Genomic DNA, 18,544 nt, shown 5'->3' on the forward strand with positions numbered 1-18,544 from the left:
GGTTTGTAAGAAGTAGTTAGAGCTTCCAGTTTCTTAACACAAAGTAATTCCTCACTATGCCTTTGTTTCATACAGCACTGATGATGTGATAGCGTTTAAACCAGATTATTCAGCAGCATGACCTTGGAGATTCAAGGGAAAGAAAAACACACACAACCTTTAACTAAGTAAGAATTTCTTTTAAACTGTATCAACAGTTCCGTTTCCCAAAATTTAAGATTACTTGAAGGATTATTGACAAGTAATTAAAATATAAAAATATAACAACAAATGGGGAAGTAGGAGACATCATCTCTCTGCAGAGTTTCCTTCTATTAAGAGATTAAAGGCTTTGGTTTGGTTTTGAATGTTTAAAGTATCAAGCATCTTGCACTAAAGCATGTAAAACACTGCAGGCATGCAAACATCCTCACCAGAAGACACAGACGTGTTGAGGTTTTGCTTAAGATTAAAGAACACAAATGAAAACCAGATCATCTGGTCCCTTTTTCCAAGCCTACTTATGGTGTTTTGCAGCCTTTTAAGACAGACAGTGATTTCAGTGCCTCCTTTTCTTGGTCTCACCCAGAAGTGTTGTGAGGCATTAAAAAGTAAATAAATTAATTAACAAGCCTAGTACTTTCAGTGTTTAACATCCACACCAGCTTTGCAGTGGAAGGGCATGATACATGAACTTCCTCAGGGCTGCTATGGTAGCAGAATCCCATGTTAACTAGCTCCTTTACTGCACTTCTCAATGCTACATCAACTTGTACATAGCTCTGTGCTACTGCTGGTAGGACTCCAGCATTCAAATTCATGTTGTGCACAAACAGGGCAGATAGTACTTTAGTTTTGTAACATACAGAGTCCTGCGTCACCCACTCCACAGCAGTAACAATAAGAAATGCAACCAAAATATTAAACATATACCAAGTAATAGGATCAGAATTGAGAAAGACTGCCTCATCCTCTAGTCTGCAGACAACTATGCCAAGTGGTATTTGAATACTGCTAAAGAAAATGCTTGGGGATCAGGAGCTACTTAAGCACAAATCAAGAGAGGAAAATAGACATACATGAAATGCAGAGGGGAAGAGACAACCGTGTAGGCAAAGCTGCAGATTAGTTTTATCAGAAGACTCATAGTCGTGACACAGTTCATAGTCCAGCTGTATAACTACAAAGTTTATTTCATTCCACTGACAGCATGGACAGATGGCACCTACAGCAGTGCTCCCACCGCTGCTCTTGGAGACACACATTGTTAGAGGGATACCAGAATTGCTTACACCTCTCAATGCAAATGAGGCTGTATGCTTGCGCAAGTCCTGCTACCTTCACCTGTATAATTGACTTACACACACATGGAACACGCAGGAGGTTAAAACCCAAGAACTAAGATATGCAGCAACTGACAGCAAAACTCAGTGCTGGCATAGAAGAGAAAGGTAATATTTTAAACAAAATTAAGAGAAAGTATTGAGTGAAATAGTAGCTTTCAGTCTCACTGTCACACAGACTCACAAGTACCAAGATGTGTGGCCTAGCAGTCTGTCCAGAATTACTCTGGGTGACACAGAGAACAAGGGACACCAGCTCTTCAACAAATCTCAACACCTCTCGAGTTTTCTTGATGGTCATCATGTTCTGGCTTCGGATGTGTCTTTTGTACTAGGAGTTGACAGCAACTGTGATCTCCTGCCTCTTCATTCTGTCCCTCTCTGAGTCATAAGGCAACACTGCTGATGGACTCACCACTCATTCGTCTTCCTGTCTAGGTAACTATACAGTTCCAGTCATACCACTGTTCTTCCCGACATCATCTCTCAAAGCCTTCAGCCTCTTTTTTGCTCCCCCATCCCCATACAGGTGTTTGCAGAAACAGCATGCAGATGTGATGATATCCTGATGACCAACCGATCCAGGCACCACCAACACATGCCATCCTTTTGTCCCTTCTATCAACATTTCTTCTGGTGCTCTCACACATACACATTTCCATTCATACCATTCTTAATATTTCTACTACATACCTCTACAGATAAATGTAGTTTGATTACTTCACCTAGCCTTTAATCTAGCAAACAAGCATTTTTCACAGTGAAAAATGTAAAAATGCGACAGCCTTTGTAAATGAATCTTACAATCAGTGACCTTCAAACCGAGTTCTCTGGTCCCTCCTAGCCCTGCATAAACGATTCCTTCAAAAAACCACAGGAACAGGTTTTGTCAGTTTAAACACACAAGAATTATTCCACATCAGCATGTATAAAACACTCGAATAGATGGTATAAAGTTTTACTCAGACTCTGATGATACATACAGAACACATTGTTTTGGCAGCTTTAGATAGCTACTATGTTGACAGCATAAGCTGGACCATGCCACCTTGTTTCCTCTTTCATTTTCCTTCCCTTACTCTCCTCTCTCCCAAAGGGCATCTCAGACATAACTCATAAAAGAGCAGATCAACGACTACAGCTGAATCATCTACCCATCTGCCTGACTGGCAAACAAAAAGAAGTAACAAGCACATTATTATCATTTCATACTACCATATACAGTCCCCCATAGTAAATCACTTCAAGGTTACATAATCTTTTGGCCCCAAAAGAAAACTTTTTGTCCAATGACATTAAGAAAGGTGCTCAGGCTTCTTGTTTAATATAAGATCTGGTACCAAGTGTGGTGTTCATGTCAGTCAAATGAGTACTGCTTCATTACAGTAAACTAAGCCATACTAAAAACTCTCCAGTCAAAGATCACATACAGTATGTCTATGTCATGTAATGAAGCACAGCACAGAGATTGCCGATTTTACATCAATTCAGTAAACTGAAAAAGCGTCAGGCTGTGTGGGCACAAAGCAGTTGTGCTCCATTCTGTAAGTATGATTCGGTTGATGTGTCCAAATTTAAAAGCTCTGTGCAAACACAACAAGACCTCTCCAGTGTCTCTACAACCACACCGAAGTCATGCTAACAGGCACTCTGTGACAATTATTTACACAGAAAGCAACAGCAGAGAAGTCATCAGCATATTTTTAGATGTCTTTCAGCCAATTTAACAGCCGGAAACAAAGTGAGTCAGCACTATGTGACCAACCAGCTTGCCAACTTCCCCAGCTCTGAACTGGGGAATCAGCTGTACTCTATCAGTCAGTAAACGTGTGTGCATGTCTGTGTGTACACACAGCAGTGCAAAGAAACCCCCTTCCAGTAAGACTGCAACGTTCATTCATGTCTGTGCTTGTCAGGGTACTGTTCCTGATAAGAACCTAAGACGTACACTAATAAATGCAACTAAGAGTTTAAAAAAATAAGAGTATACATTTTTATTAGAAATAGGAAATAATTTTACCCACCTGTAAACTGTTCCCAGCTGAATGTAATGAAAAGCATCAATCTTCATTAATAATGCCTTGCGGGGGGGAGGAAAAAATATCAGTTTTTATCATGTCAACTATTTGACATGAAATTATAAAAATCAAAGCAATTTTATCTATAACCTTTCTGTCTCAAGAATGCCTGAGCACCTTCAGTTCAACTTCATTCATAGCTTCCAAAATACTTTTATTAATGACTTTTACCTAGGGCTTGCCAAATCACCAAGGAAACACTGTCCAGTGACCTGAGCTAAGTCATGAAGAAATAACTTTTCCTACTAGCAGATGCCTCCTTAGGTTTATTCTGTTGCACTCTAAGTTGTCTTTCCCCACCCACCATGAAAACAGAACACCCAAAACATTTTCTACTTAACAGCTATTAAAAAAAAACAAAAAAAAAACAAACAAAAAAAAAAAAAAAAAAAAAAAAAAAAAAAACAAAAAACCACCACACAAGCTTGCTATGAAAGAGAAAAATATGAAACAAAATTCTTATATATCAACACACACTGAAAAGTTGGAAGACTTAAAAGCCCTATTTATTTTCTTTGGCTAGGTTCTCAGCACTACATAACTCATCACAAAGTTATTTATACATACCCGGTGCACATCATAATGAAGTCCTCGGATTGCAAAATTGGGATCATAATCATATTTTCTTATTTCTGCAGGATACTAAGAAAAGAGAGCAATGATTTGATTTTAAATCTATAATAAATAAAAAATTGCTTCTGTAGAATTTTAAAAGCCTAAGTTTTCTATGCTTCTCATTTTCACTAGTCATTAAGAGGCTTGTTGATAGGCTGGTGATATTTGCAGGAACATATGTAGAGCGCAAGACAAATCAAACATTTTTCCAGAATTCAAGGTCATTGTTTCAAATCTAAGTAAAGAATGGTACCTAAAGTTGGACATCCAGGTACTCTGTAGTGATCACCTTTGAACATTAGCCTCTTGTTCAAAAAGTTATTTTGATACATGCACCTTTGAAAAACAAACAAAATTTTATTAACTTCCTAAAATTTAATAGCTGAGTTACCTTGCATTGTGAAGTCTCCCCATGAAACAGACTATACAAACAGTTTCCAACTCAACCTTCTAGCTAGAAACCCAAGAACATACCCTAATTTACAGAGATACCTGAACTTTACTGTTCACTTCTATTGAAAGAAAAAACAATACATCATCATTAATATTAACAGGAGCAAAAAAAAAAAAAAAATCTTTGGCAAGAAATAGAAGAAGCACAGCTGTCTGTTTTGACTCCCTCAGTGCAGATCATACTCCTGATTTTAGACTGCTGAGTTTGAAATGTAGACCTCGGAGGTGTTTAAAGATATGGTGCACTGCAAATAAACACAAATGGGGAGGAAGGAAGAAGAGAATTCACAATGGCTAATGTTACCTGGAGAAGCCAGGCTCCCCTAACAGGGACTTTCCCCGAGGTACAGTGTGTCATAAAGATCAGATCCTGAAAGCAAGTTGGGCACTAAACCATCATGGCGAGTTGCCTCAGGAGAACACCACAGTGACCCAACCATGTTTACCCTGGACAGCATTTGTAACACGTCGTTTAGAGATGCACATAAATTGAATGCCTGTGTCATTTACTCTTTCCTCAGATTCTTTACAGATAGCACAGGTACCTCACACCACCTATTAGAGAGTTTTCTAACAATTTTCAGTACAAGCCCATTTTCAGTCAACTGTAATTTTGTCCTGCTTTAAGCACAGGTTAGCCAAGAAAAAAATGTTAGGTGTGTGCCTTGGGCTAAGGAGTTTGTTCGTTTGTTTTTAAAAGGTAAAATGCTTCAGTCATTTCTGACAAGGCCTGAGAAAACTATCGTTCCTTTGATTAACCAACTGAAAGGCAATCCTTCATTTCCCTCCCACAGGCTACAGCAGTCATAGAACTTGACAAATGTATCTCGGGCACATTCTCCACCTTCTCTACAACAATCTCCATACATACGTGGCTAATTTACAAGCCTTCAGGGAAAAAAAAAAAAAGTAGATTATACAGCTTCAACAGAGGCTCTAGCTACATTTACAAAAACTGAATAGCAATTTCTCCACAAAGTTTTTCTCTATGCTGAGGAGGACTTGCTCTGCAACTGCTGTAGATCATGCCTGTACTGAGCACAGGCATCTACAGTTAAAGAAAACAGTCCTTTCTCCTAACTTCTGAACTACCAGCCCTACTACCACTTTCAGAAAATGTGGGGGATGCTACTGATCTGAATGAGGAACAGCATCAGAAGCCTACAGGCGGGTTGGGAAGATGTGTAGATTTGGCCAGGGAACATGGAAGCAGAAGAAACAAGGGAAAACATCAGGGTAAGATATAGAATGTGATCAATTAGAAACTACAATGTTTTGGACATGCCCCAAAGCAGCCACATCAAGCATGACCACGGAAATTAATTTCTGACTTTTTCAAATTTCTGCATACTTGACTTTCCTACTTTACTTTATTCTACTAGAAGGCTATCTCTTTGCATGCATGTCAGTACATACGAGAAAAAGATTGAGCCTACCTTGGCACATAAATCAAAGCTTCCTTACAAGCCAAACAGAAAAAAGAAAAAAAAAGATAAAAATTGCACTGTTTGCTTACCCCTCTACTATCTTGATAGGAATACATATATCTGGACTGAAACGGCAGTCCAGATAAGGTGGCATAAGGCCCGTACATTAGGAAAGAAATAAAACCAAGAGGAAGAGTTTACATTCAACACCTGCTGCCACCTCCAAGATTAGCATTAAATTGATGTTTATTCTCTTGGACACACTTCAAAATTCCTTGCTCCCCACACTGTATTTTGCAACTTCTCGTTAATTACGTTACACTGCCATGACCAAAACTGGCCACCTTTTAGGTTGACTGTGACAGTCATAATGGGCAATACTATCTAGAATTTTTTTCTAATGTTAAAGGCAAGAAAAACATTACCAGTATAAGCAGCTACAGAGATAGCATTAATGAAAACTCTTGTCCCTCAATAAATTTCAACGGGAGATGATATATTTCCATAAGCCATCTCAAAAACTAATTACAGATTCATTTACTAGAACTCAAGAGAGTTTGAGACAAACCAGAAAGTTATTCCTACCTGAATTCATTCAAATAGTAAAGACAGACGCAACGTTTGAATTTTTGTCTACAAGAATTAAATCTTGACTCCTACAGTAACACTGTTTTTTGCAACAACCACGTAGCTTTAATCCTACAGAAATTGCTACCAAGACCTGCCAAAATCTTAGGGGGATCAAGTTGTGTATGCTTGTAGTGCCCATGAAGTTTTGTTCTTCTTCCAGGGATATTTATAGATGTTCATATATAGCTCCTAACCTTTAGGCTCAAATACGAAAGTAGAACACCATCACCCATTCAGATTTAGGTTGTATAAAATACACAAGCAGTTTTATTAAGTAAGTTACTCTGTGGACTTTTTGTCTATTTTCCTGCAAGTCCTACAGGACAATAAACTTTGCCTCTTTCAGTCCACGTTTTCTCCAATCTTTTTCCCTGCAATGCCTTCAGTTTCCCAAGTCACCCATCTCCTCCCTGCTTTCCAACACACAGTAACTTCTCCCATCCCCAAACCATGAAACAACCAGCTCCAAGCTGCTTGGATGTCAACAGGTCACCGATGCAAACACACTGCTTGGTGAGGCAACAGCGCAGTGCCCCCTCTTTGGGGACTAAAACTTAATTGAAAACTTATTTGGGTGTCTCTTGTATCCAGCCTCTGATTACAGCATCACTGTACATGCTGCCCCTTCAGCTAACTCAGCTGAAACACCAGGCACGTACAGCGCACCTTGCAAGTACACAGTGCAATCAAAGGTCTCCTAAGAAGTCAGGCTAAAAATATTTCATATGGAAATTAATCACTGCACTCACAGCAGTGCCTAAAACAGAGTAATGGTAACTTTTAAGCTTATTTATTAGGGTGACTCCAGTAATTGACAATCAGGAAAAAGACAAAAACCACACCACTACATTAAAAAAATAAAACAAACAAAACTCTATTCCTTAACAGTCATCAGATTGCACTCTGCTCAAAACTGCAGCTGAGAATAAACCAGGACTTCTGTGGTTCATATGTAGCTATTGTACAAAAATCTCTTATAAGGGAAATGAGCTAGGACTGAGGCAGGAAAAGATGAGCTATGCCCTTCTCAGTTAGAAATTATTGATTATACTCTTTATTCCTAAGTTTATTGTTATTCCATTAATTTTACTTACCCGATGCTCATTAATAAGAAGATCTCGAGCAGCATTGAAGATCAGCGTGTGCAGATGTTTAGAATAAAAGACCAATGTGTAGTCATAATCAAAACCATAAATTTCAATGTCTGACAGGCTCAATTCATTGTTTGAAAAAATAGCATCTGGATTCAGCATGTTACTCATAATTGAAGGAACCAACTCTGGGAACAGGGAAGAGAAAAAAAAAGTTATACCAGCCTTATAGTTTTATTCAAATAAATACATAGAAATCCATTAGCAATGTCTAGACATAGATAAATGATGACGGAAACTATCAAACTAATTCATACCGATGAGGTAATCTTTAACAATATGATGCTATTGAAAATGATGTCCCTAACTTGTCCTGGAGATCCATAGTTTTTATTTGAAGCACACTTTTCTCTGTACAGTTCAAGAGAGAAGATACGTTTTGGCATCTTGCTCATCAGAGCAAGACTTGATATATATAATTTTTTTGCTAACTTCATTAAGACACATATTACTGCTTTTGAAAATGAGCTTTGGAGTTAGAGGATTATTATTATTATTACTATAGGAGCCTTGCCTTGTCCTCCCATTATTTGGTCCAGCTTCTGCCCCAGAAGCAGAACTGACACTGTTTTAATCTGACATTGCTTTAATTTCTTTTGCTTCACCATTTCAAGGTTACCACATTACTCAGTTTCAACTCAGTAAGTAAACTTTATGTGATTGCCATACTTTCCAAACAACAGTTACATACACATTGCTATGCTTATTAACCTCAGGAAACAAAAAATATTCTGCTTATTCTCTACACACATGTACCTACTGTGTGTAAATCACTTCCATTTTTACGGGTATGTTTCTCTTGATAGTTGTCTGAAAAGTATACTGGGAAGTTTAGACCACTTACATAGAGCCGTAACATATAAAGTAACTTTAGGACCAACAGCAATCTAAGTATTAAGGATGTTTGTATTTCTTGTTTAGAAAACTTTAAGGAGCAACATTAGGAGGCTAAATGCTACCCTCCTGGAAGCATAAAACATGAGCATGTTTTCCTTCCTTCCCTTCCCATACATGATCTTTATCCCTACTAGTGGAAAAAAGGGGAGTTTTCATCTTAACTCTGTGCTTGGAAGGGTGCGTTTAAAGGGACTATGCTTTGTTTGGTTACTTTCTACATAAAAGTCTAGAAGGAATCAGTCAAGCTTATCTCAGCATCTTCAGCTCTGAGGACAGATAGACTACATGCTCCACCATGGGAGGAAACCATCTCAATAGGGCAGGTAGGGGTGGGGATTCCAGATCTGTTCGAAAGATAGTGCTCCGTTTTGAAAACTCTGGCCAACTCATAGAAAGGGAAATAACATTTGTAAAAGCAATGCCTTAGACTGCTGCACAGCTGACAGGCAGCTACAATAAGAAACTTCTACAAATGCCCAATAACAGACAGTAACCTGAAACCATTCAACTTCATCAGATGCAGATATCCAAGTCTTAATTTTTAAGAGGGAGAAAGAACAGCAGTCTCTCAGAGTTTAATTCCAAGTTTCAAATAAAGTCCAGCATCTCTTTCACCAAAAAAGATCCCAGGAGCTCCCCATGCTTAATCTGACATGAAGAGCTGTAGCTTTCATTTCAGGGGATTTAACAAAATAAGCCTCAATCAAAATATTAGCTCCTACTATCTCCAGTCACTGCTTACACTAATACAGGAGATAAATGTTATTTTCAATTGAGGTAACAAAATAATCAATTGCAATTTGACATGCTGCTATTAAGGCAAATACTCTTACTCCATAAAAAAGGGCCATGAATCATTTAATTAACTTGAAGTCATAACCACAGTTTTGAGTGAACTTCCAAAATCATGTTACAACACCCATTTCTGTATTATACTTAAAGGTTTTTTTCAGTTTTCAATTGTGCAGCCTGGTGAGTCAACACTTGTTTTAAAAATAAAGATATTTTTATATAACGATATTTCAGATTAAAAAAAAAAAAAAACAAAACAACAAACCTTGACTAGCGCCTGTCTGTTTTCAGACAGTATAAACAGTTTGTAGCTCTTAGATGTTCTGGCTGGCAGACAGCATCCCAAGTGCTATAAACCTCGGGTCAAAAATCAGGACAGCTTTGTCATCCTAACACTGTAACTAAGTGAAACGTCACATACTTGAAGCCATTGGGTGACTTAGGCTGTAATAAAACATTCTGAATTATTCTAGAAGCACTTGCCTCGTCTTTTGCCAACCCACACCCACCGACTGACTTATTGTCTCCTAACATTACCCTACTCTCTAACCTCAGCTCTTCAGTATTTTCTGGGTGTGGTTTATTATAAGAAAAAGTTAATTCCAAAAACAGGAAAAGAAAAAGCGATTCAAAATAAAAGGCATTTACTCTCTTCTTCCTAACCCTTATCCCACCCTCCAAAGTCCATAACATTCTTCTGAGATCTGTAACACGGCTTCTTATTTCACTTGTGAAACGTTGCCTCTATTTTATGTTTGCCAACACTATGTTTGTACCCAGCACAGTCAAGCCCCAGTTCATCCTCAAGACTACAGGCTGATACAGTGTATATATATACTACTTTTTTTTTTTTTTTTAAAGGGCAAAACACCCAAGACTACAGCATTACCCATTGCAACTACAGGACAAGCTTGCCCACCTGATGTTGCAGAACACACACTGCCCCTTTCTCTTTCGGCTCTCTGAAAACATCACATAGCCAAGCACCTTGGTAATACTCTTCCCATCGGAGCAAGGGCAGAAGCAAGCAAGCTCCAAGCAAGTATTTGGCCCTTAACTTTTTGCCTTGGTGGGCTGAAGAACAGAGCTTCCCAGAGACAAGCACGTATCATTAGCGTTTTACCCTGGCTTCAACGCTTCACAGTATTTTAGTGGAACCACAGACAAAACGAAGAGAGTCATCCAAGACTTCACAGCATTTCAACTTTCTGGAAGAGCAGCCTGTTGCAGAAAGCCCCTCAAACAGACGACCCATCCCCAGATTTTTGGGTTTTTTACATTTGCTTTTCTCCACACCCCACATCCCCAACGCCAACCACCTCGAGCCACGCCGTAGGAAAGCCGTCTCCCCCGAGACACTTCGGAGCAGCTACAGCCCCGCTGGGTCAGACGGCGGGTGGGCTGGCGGGCTCACCCCCTTCTTCAGAGCAGGGCAAGAAGAAGGGGGCAGCCACCCCCAGCAGCCCCTCTCCGCCGGGTGCCCGGCCCTCAGCACCCACCTAGGCGACGGCCCTACCCAGTTTGACCCTGGGAGAGCACTGGGGACCACCAGAAGGGAGAGCGCTTCCACACCGGAGCCGCGATGACCGCGGGGGGCGGTCGGACCCACGGCAGCTCACCACGGGGAGACTCCCCCCAACCCCCCGCCGCCCCGCAGGACCCCCCCGAACCCTTCACGCCGCCGCAACGGCCCCCACACCGTTCGCCGCTCCTCCTCTCCGAGCCGCCAACACGCGTTTGTCCGCTTCAGGACGGGCGGCACGCCGCCCCGAGGTAGGAAGAGGAGGAGGAGGGTGGCGCGGCGGGGGGAGCCGTTACCGCTGCCGCCCGCGGGCCCCGCCGCTCACCCTTGGTGACTCTCTTGGCCTCCTTGTAGCGCGACCACAGGTAACCCTTCATGTCGGGCGGCGGCGGCTGCCGCCTCTCCTGCGGGGCCACAGTGCAGTAGGGAGCGGCCCCCGCGGCGGGCAGGACCCGGCACCGCCGCCCCGCCGCCAGCAGCAGGGACCGCGCCGCCTCCGCCGCCGCCGCCGCTGCCATGCTCCGCTCCCCCGCTCAGCCCCGCCGCGCCGCTCCGCCGCCGGCTGAAGTCACTTCCTCGGGCTCCGCCCCGGGGCCGCGGCCGCGGCCCGGCGGGAGGGGAGGGGAGGCGGGGCACGGCTCGGCACGGCCCGGCCCGGCGGCAGGTAGCGTGGTCCCCGCCGGGAGGGAGCGGCCCCGTAGAGCCCCGCCGCGCTCCGGCCTCGCCTCCACAGCGCTGGGTTGCGGGGCTGGTGGTTTGGCTTCACCGGGAAGCGGCTTTGCTAAAGAGCCGAGGCCAGCGGGCACGGCCCCGGGGGAGCTAACCTAACCCAGGGGTGGTTGGGGCCCTTGCCCTCGGGTCTGCCGTCCCACCGAGGGAAAGGCACTTTCCGCCCCCCCCCCCCCGCCGCCATCCGCAACCGCCGGCAGCATTTCATCAGTAACTGCTGAAGGTTGATCGCTCGGGTCGAGGGCAAGTGGAGCTGCGTGGGGAACGCACCCCGACTTCGCGCCTCCGCTGCTCCTCCGCTCTCTGGCTGTGCTAGGAGGGGCCTGGGATTCTTTCCCAACAAACGCCACGTCAACAGCAAATACTTTTCCAGCCAGCGTGCTCTTGAGAAGTGCTACATACACCTGCTTCCATCCACGATCAAAATAAGCTCAAAACATAAGCTGGATATAAAGCGTGTAATACAAAGAATACCATGAAATCCACAGAAGCCCTAGGGCCGTTTTGAGGCCCCCAGCTCCTTGTGAAACACTTGCCACCGATAGCTGTAGACCCTGACAGTCTGAGAACTTGAACCATACCTATTAATACTTGTAAAAAAAAAAAAAAAAAAACAATTTAGATGACGCATGGGTGAAGAAGAACAAAGGCCAGACCACTTCCACAGCAGAAAGGTTACAGCTCCACATGCGGAATTCCTGATGTGCTCAGAAACTTTCTTTACAACAAAAGGGACATAATTCTTTTTCCAATACAGTTAACACAGCTTGTTCTTACACCAAGGAGATCCACATAACCCATTGTCACTTATGTCTGGAAGTTACTCAGCCATTCCTCCCCATACGTCTCTAAAGCAGTAATCGGATAAAAATCTGAAGGATTTCAGACTAAATACTACTCTGAGCACTCTCTTTTTTACAAAGAATGACGCCCGCCTCATTTTTACAGGCAAAACCACAACAAACTCAAAGAAAAACAAGCCTTAGATTTCAAAATGTCTGTCAGTGAGTAGCTGGGTGCTCTGTCCTTCCCACCAAGGCTGAGTGCTTGACTGACATTACAATTGTGATTGCCAAAAGTCCGATACCCTACAGACTTCCCAGACTTGGTTACCTGTGGAGACCAGATACAGCTTTCACCAAAGTTCCTACATTATCATTTACGTTAACATTGTCATTTTATAATTGCAATATGGTATTCTGGTATACATTACTATGAATCCATCACAATAAATTCTGGGAACAAAGAGAGAACAAGATGGTCAATATTTAGAAAACAGACAAGGCAAGAGGAAAGACAACTTCATAGAGACTTTCTAATCTGGTACTTGCTTTCTCTGATCCTTCTAGTCAGAGGAGATTTTTACAGAATTCTTTCACTACAACACCCTGGGGCAGAGAAAATGAAAACTCCCATTAACCTTTCTGCACCAGACTTTCCATGTACAACTAGAAAAAATTAAGTCATCTATGAAATTAGGAGACTCTGTGAAAGTCATTCTGAATTCATAGCATAGTTCTGGGGTACTGTAGGATTTCTTGTCGCCCCAACTCCTAATTAAATCAATCACCTGCAACAAAACAAAAATGCATTAGGACTGGGCAGCTTTTTCACTCCAGCCTATTGGGTAATTAATCCCACGTGCAATTTGATTGAAGTTGATAGAAAAAGGCACATTGTTCTTCTCCTGAACACAGCCTAGCCTGGCCTCCAAGTCCCAAGACTATAAATATTGTGAACAATAACCACATTGGTAGGTGAAGCATTCTCAAGAAGAGTTACAAGAACGGCTCTGAATAATACAAGAAGGAGCAGTAACAGAGAAGCCATTTCCAGCAGTCAATGGAGGTGTTGCTGTTCTGGCATAAGCAGTAAGAGAATACTGCAGAGCCAGGGATTTATGTTCCCCTACTGTGACGCCAGCATTAAAGTTAGAAAACATACCTCTAACAGAAGTCTGGAAAAAGACAATACAGTGCTCTATAGCACTGTCCCTCACCCCTTGAAACCTGAAGGCTTTGAACTTTCACATTCACTTATTTTTTATACTATCAAACTAGAATGATAGCACTCCTATTTCTTCTGCAAGCATGTGCAAGACAGGGCCTTGAATGTGAAAGCTAATATTGTGGGTAGAACCCCCCGTTTTTGCTGCACAGTCCGTGTTTAGCTCCCCAGATAGCCAGGACTAACCTATAAAAAGAGAAGTGTGCTTGAGTGTTTAGTTCCAGTGCTTTCAAAGATCATTCTCCCTGCGTGTCAGACAACATGCTTCTATAATGCTAACATATGCTTGATGTATGCAATACAAATAAAAAGAAAAGTTGTTTCCTTTATGTAACTGTTAGATAAAGCAACTCTGATGAGGTGTTTGCTCCCATATGAAGACCTGTTAGGCCAGTGGATTATTCACACAAATCAAAGTAATCCCTAAGTGTTAGCAGCGAGACTGGAGACTAAAACATGAAGTACTGGTGTTTAAAAATAAGTTGTTTAACAACTCAACTTCAGACAACTCTGTCCTTTCCCTTGTCTGCTGCTCTCTGAGTAATGACTCAAATACTGGAAAATATGTGGTAATGTAAACTGGCATGAAGGAGCACACATGGAAATTCATTTGTCTTTATTTGGGATCCGTAGAAGATAAATGAAGATCCATACCTTCTTCCAAAAGTTGTATAATTTTTATTTAAACAGAATGGGATATATAGAAGTAGAGGAAGTCAACCTACAACTTTTTTCTAGAATTGCACTTAACGTGACATATAATCCTACAGGCTAATGTAACTTCAAATGCCCCTTCTTAATCAGATCAGTCCAAGTGATCCTAGCTGCAAGATGACTAAAACACACATATCCAGTACTTCACATAATGCACAAAAGAACCCAGACTTTCCCTCATGTTATTGTCAGAATTGACCACACCTGTAACACTTACCTGGTACAAACTGAAACTGAAAGGTGTTTAGGTATGGCTGCCGATTTAAAGGAAAAAAAAAAAAAAAGAAGAAAAGAGAACTCACACCCAACGTAAAAAGCTTCACAGAATTGTCATTCAAAGAAGAATCTCAGAGGGCTGTCTTACTGCATGGATAGAGCAAGAGATAGCATGGACCTGAAACCAAAAAGGCATGCACTTGTGCTAAGTACATACCACATACGCTGATTTATATCTAGCATCCTACTTACTATTCAGGGCCTGTGGGATTAAATAGCATGTGAGTGGGGATAATATACACAATTTCTTTCACGAAAAAGAGAATGCTTATGAACTGGTTTACTTTTGGCTGAATCTTGTCATCAGGAGTAATTCAGAGAGAGACTACACACTATCTTCAGTTCACAAACACCAGCTCTGTTAATATTGTTGAAGGTTCAGGACATAGGTGCCATGTGATCTCCATATGTGCATACATAAAACACCTTCGAGAACCTGTTAAGTGTTTCACATACACTATGTATGACAAATTAGATTTATAATTACACCACTATCTAATTTCTTTTCTTTTCATAGTTTTGTTCACACAGGGGAAACATGCAAATCTCCCTGCAGCCTGTTCAGCCCTGCAGCTCCTTCTCACATCTGTGATTACGGAGAGCTCTCAACACCTCAGAAATCACTTGGCTAATAAAGACACTCCTGCATTTAAGTGACTGTGGGATGGATTTCTAATCAGCTAGTACAGCCTTCAAGTAAAGCCTAGGATTGGGCTAAGAGATACTACAATTCATTACAGTCCAATTGAATGAAATTAAAATGCAACACTAGGAAAGCTGACAATGTCTTACTGCAGCTTCTGCAGTACAATGTTCCAAACGGAACAGCTTTGTAAGCAATAAAACCGTTTGACAGATTGTATCAGACAGTTGTTTATTACAGAGGTGAATGACCTTGGACTGACAGAGAATGGGCAAGACCAACACAGAAACAGTCTCTTATGAGAGAATTGGAAGTCTTTCTTACTGCCTTAAAAGATTCTGAAGAACGTTATTTTCTTCATCTTTAATATATTGCCTGCTTACATAAATATGCCTAAATGTGTTTGTAAAAATTATTTTTCTTTAAAGGCCACAGAACCATCAGATGCTGGTAACAGTTTTCAGCCGTTATTGACCCAAATCCTCTTTGAAACCATACCCTGTTACAGTCCCTTTAGCCAGCCAGTATCTCTCCCAGCAACAAATGTTTCTTTATGGAAAATTCTTGCATACATTAAATTCTTATGCATTTTTCATTTTGGTATTGGTATTTAAAAATAAGTAGAACTGTGTTTATGTGCAACTATTTGGGAAAAGCATCTTTAACTATTTGGAGAAAAATCTCTTTTCCGAGCTACTTACTGCTTCCTTCACTTCTGTTGCAGTAATACTAACACTATTTGAAATGAATTTGCCGCATCCAATGTGGAAAAGCAAGAATATAAGCACACACTATCTATGCATGTTAATGCATGGTTAAAACGAGTAGAAAAAGAAAGCAATTGAAATCATAAACATTAGTCTCTGTACCGTTCCTTACAAACTCCAATATAAACCAGAGCTGAATACTTTAAATGTTACACTCCCATAGTGGAGCTGGGTAGAGAAGATTCTGACTAGTTCTCCTTGGTGAGCATTTGTCAGTCATCCCTCCTCCCAGAAGAAAATGTTTAAGCCAAACAAGGTATGAGATTTCCTGGTAACCCAAGTGGCACAGTTTTACCATCCAAGCACCTTGCCATGTGAATTCTGGTACATTAGTCTAGCCATTACGTCAGACATCCTAAAAACTTGCTAAAACGCTAAACATGCTTTAATACAATTCAAAATGGCACAGGAAATTTGTGCTTATGGGTACAGCCTTTAAAAAAAAAGTAAAAGAAAAAAGACAGATCCAATAACATCAAGCAAACCTAAATAGGGATGCAAGTTTTGTAACTGCTTTTATCCAACTTCCTAGGTTTGCAGCCTAATCTTGTATTGAGGAGAAGATTAAATGGCAATTAAAAAAATGAACCTTTCTTTTTACATGAAATACATTTGGAACTATATATCCACTTAGGAGCAAACTTACCAGAGGAGTTAGAAGCCCACCATTCCTCTCTGTTAACGCCATCCAGTATAGTACATGCTACCTGTTATGTGACAGGTGAGCACTTAACCAGCATCTGGTCCAAAGGGAAGTCAGTCTGCAAGGTAAAAAATAAGCAACCTTAAAATATTTTATACCAGATCTCAAAATAATCTGGTAAAATAGACACAGCCAAGTAGGTCTCCACCTAAATTCACAGTGGACAGGAAATGCAAAGAAACACAGCACAGAGACAGGCAAACTGTCTGGAAGAAGATGGGTCACATCCTAGACATCTCTGCCTGGCACTGCGCCCAACTGTTCCCACTAGCTCTTGCACAAGCTTGTTTAACCCTCATAAGAAATACCCAGAACTAAGACAAGTCCATCGGGCTCTGTTCTACCCCACGAAACTACATCTAATTCAATTTTGCATTGTAAACGTGTCATAAACACATGGCCAAAGAAGTGTGGATATACCGTTGATTTAGCCAGGGCAGTCCCAAAACGCAGGCATCACTCCTAGGAAAGTCAGGACATAATTTCATTGTGCCTTACACTAGGACAGAGGATTTTCTATCCTCACTTTCAGTATGTGCCCGACAATTCATTCCCAACAGGCCAGAAGGGAAAAAAGACCTATCAGATTCAGCACTTGCACCAGGTCACAACTTCATGTGGGCATTTTTTCCCCTCCAGCAGGAGTTCCTGGAGGGACGTCTTTCTAGTTCTGTCACGTAGTAGTGCCAGGAAGCAAGCTCTGGTCAAATGACATTCCACAAGAAGCAGGACCCAGATGTATCTAGCAAAAAAATTGGTTGCCCGGGTCTCTAGTGCATGGACTGCTTCCAAGTCATCGGAAAACTAATCCAGCTGCAGCAGCCCAGATTTCCCACGGGCTAATTTATTCCACTCCTAGCTAATAATTCAAAGTATCTGCCTCTGGGCAGAGTAAATTAGCCTGTACAGAACATGGTGCTGTCATACCAAACTGCTTCTGGTCCAGGCAGAAATACTGGAAAGGTAGCTCAGGCATCTTTATATTATACCAATCTGAATTAGAATAGCTCAAAGAGCAAAGAATATTTCTGGACTGCACAGACAAGCAGGCATGGGCCAGAGTGTCCTCCACATTCCACCAGTTGATGCTGCCCTTTCACTCGCAAAAAGTGACCACCAAGGAGTTTCAAGCGCAGGAGCTAAGAAATTCATTCCCCAAGGCATGCCTCACCTTGGGGCTGCAGAAAGAGAAGATGTCACAGCGTTTGTTATCTTGGCTCTCTGTCACGAGAACCTCCCCCCGACCCCAACTGACTTGATTACCAGCATAACATGTCACATCATGTCATGAGACTAAGCAGGACTGGGTGGGTTTTTTCCCCACTATACTCAACCAGAGCTCAGTAAACACTCATCCTATAATTTTACTTTCAACGATTTTATGAGCAGGCAAGAAACAAGAGGCTGTAAGCCATCAGCTGGCAGGATTTCCCCCTGTACCTGAGGAATTGGGTTGTTTTCACTCACTCAGCTAGGCAGGGATAACACTGACAATAAATTTGAAGAGCTTGGGGAAAATGGTGAACAGCTGTCAATCTTTAAAGAGACTAAGGAAACCTGAATAAGGTTTCAAATTCTTAACATATCATAAAACTTTATTTCCTTTACAGACAAATTTAGGTGAGGTGATCATATAATTATATCACTTACTGCTCAGCACTTTATATATAGCCCTGACTTCTTACTATTCTTGAGATGACTTGAAAACTCTGCCAGCTGTCCTCAACCTCCAACTAAAAGATTAATCTTGCCATGCAAAGTGTAACTTGCATAGGAGCAAAAAGGGAAATATCCTTCACTCCAAAAAAAATTCTCAAG

At 41.4% G+C, this 18,544-nt stretch overlaps 1 protein-coding gene across 3 annotated transcripts in view; it reads right to left on the bottom strand.

Annotated features, from left to right (window-relative positions):
• The window catches only part of NT5DC3 (5'-nucleotidase domain containing 3), a 28,707-nt gene extending 11,953 nt beyond the window's left edge, over nucleotides 1-16,754 (bottom strand). The window contains exons 1-4 of one of the 3 annotated variants that reach the window (XM_049822419.1): nucleotides 16,670-16,754; nucleotides 7,620-7,804; nucleotides 3,968-4,042; nucleotides 3,347-3,402 (exon numbers count right to left, since the gene is read on the bottom strand). In XM_049822419.1, the coding sequence (XP_049678376.1) occupies nucleotides 3,347-3,402; nucleotides 3,968-4,042; nucleotides 7,620-7,787 (299 nt within the window). In that variant the 5' untranslated portion in view covers nucleotides 7,788-7,804; nucleotides 16,670-16,754. Of the gene's footprint in view, nucleotides 1-3,346; nucleotides 3,403-3,967; nucleotides 4,043-7,619; nucleotides 7,805-9,630; nucleotides 9,717-11,212; nucleotides 11,404-16,669 lie in introns of those variants that run through there. The other 2 variants (XM_049822421.1, XM_049822420.1) reach the window with 2 other exon arrangements.
• Between the last annotated feature and the right edge of the window lie 1,790 nt (nucleotides 16,755-18,544).

Source organism: Accipiter gentilis, chromosome 18 (genome assembly GCF_929443795.1).
Source record: "Accipiter gentilis chromosome 18, bAccGen1.1, whole genome shotgun sequence".
NCBI lineage: Eukaryota > Metazoa > Chordata > Aves > Accipitriformes > Accipitridae > Astur > Astur gentilis.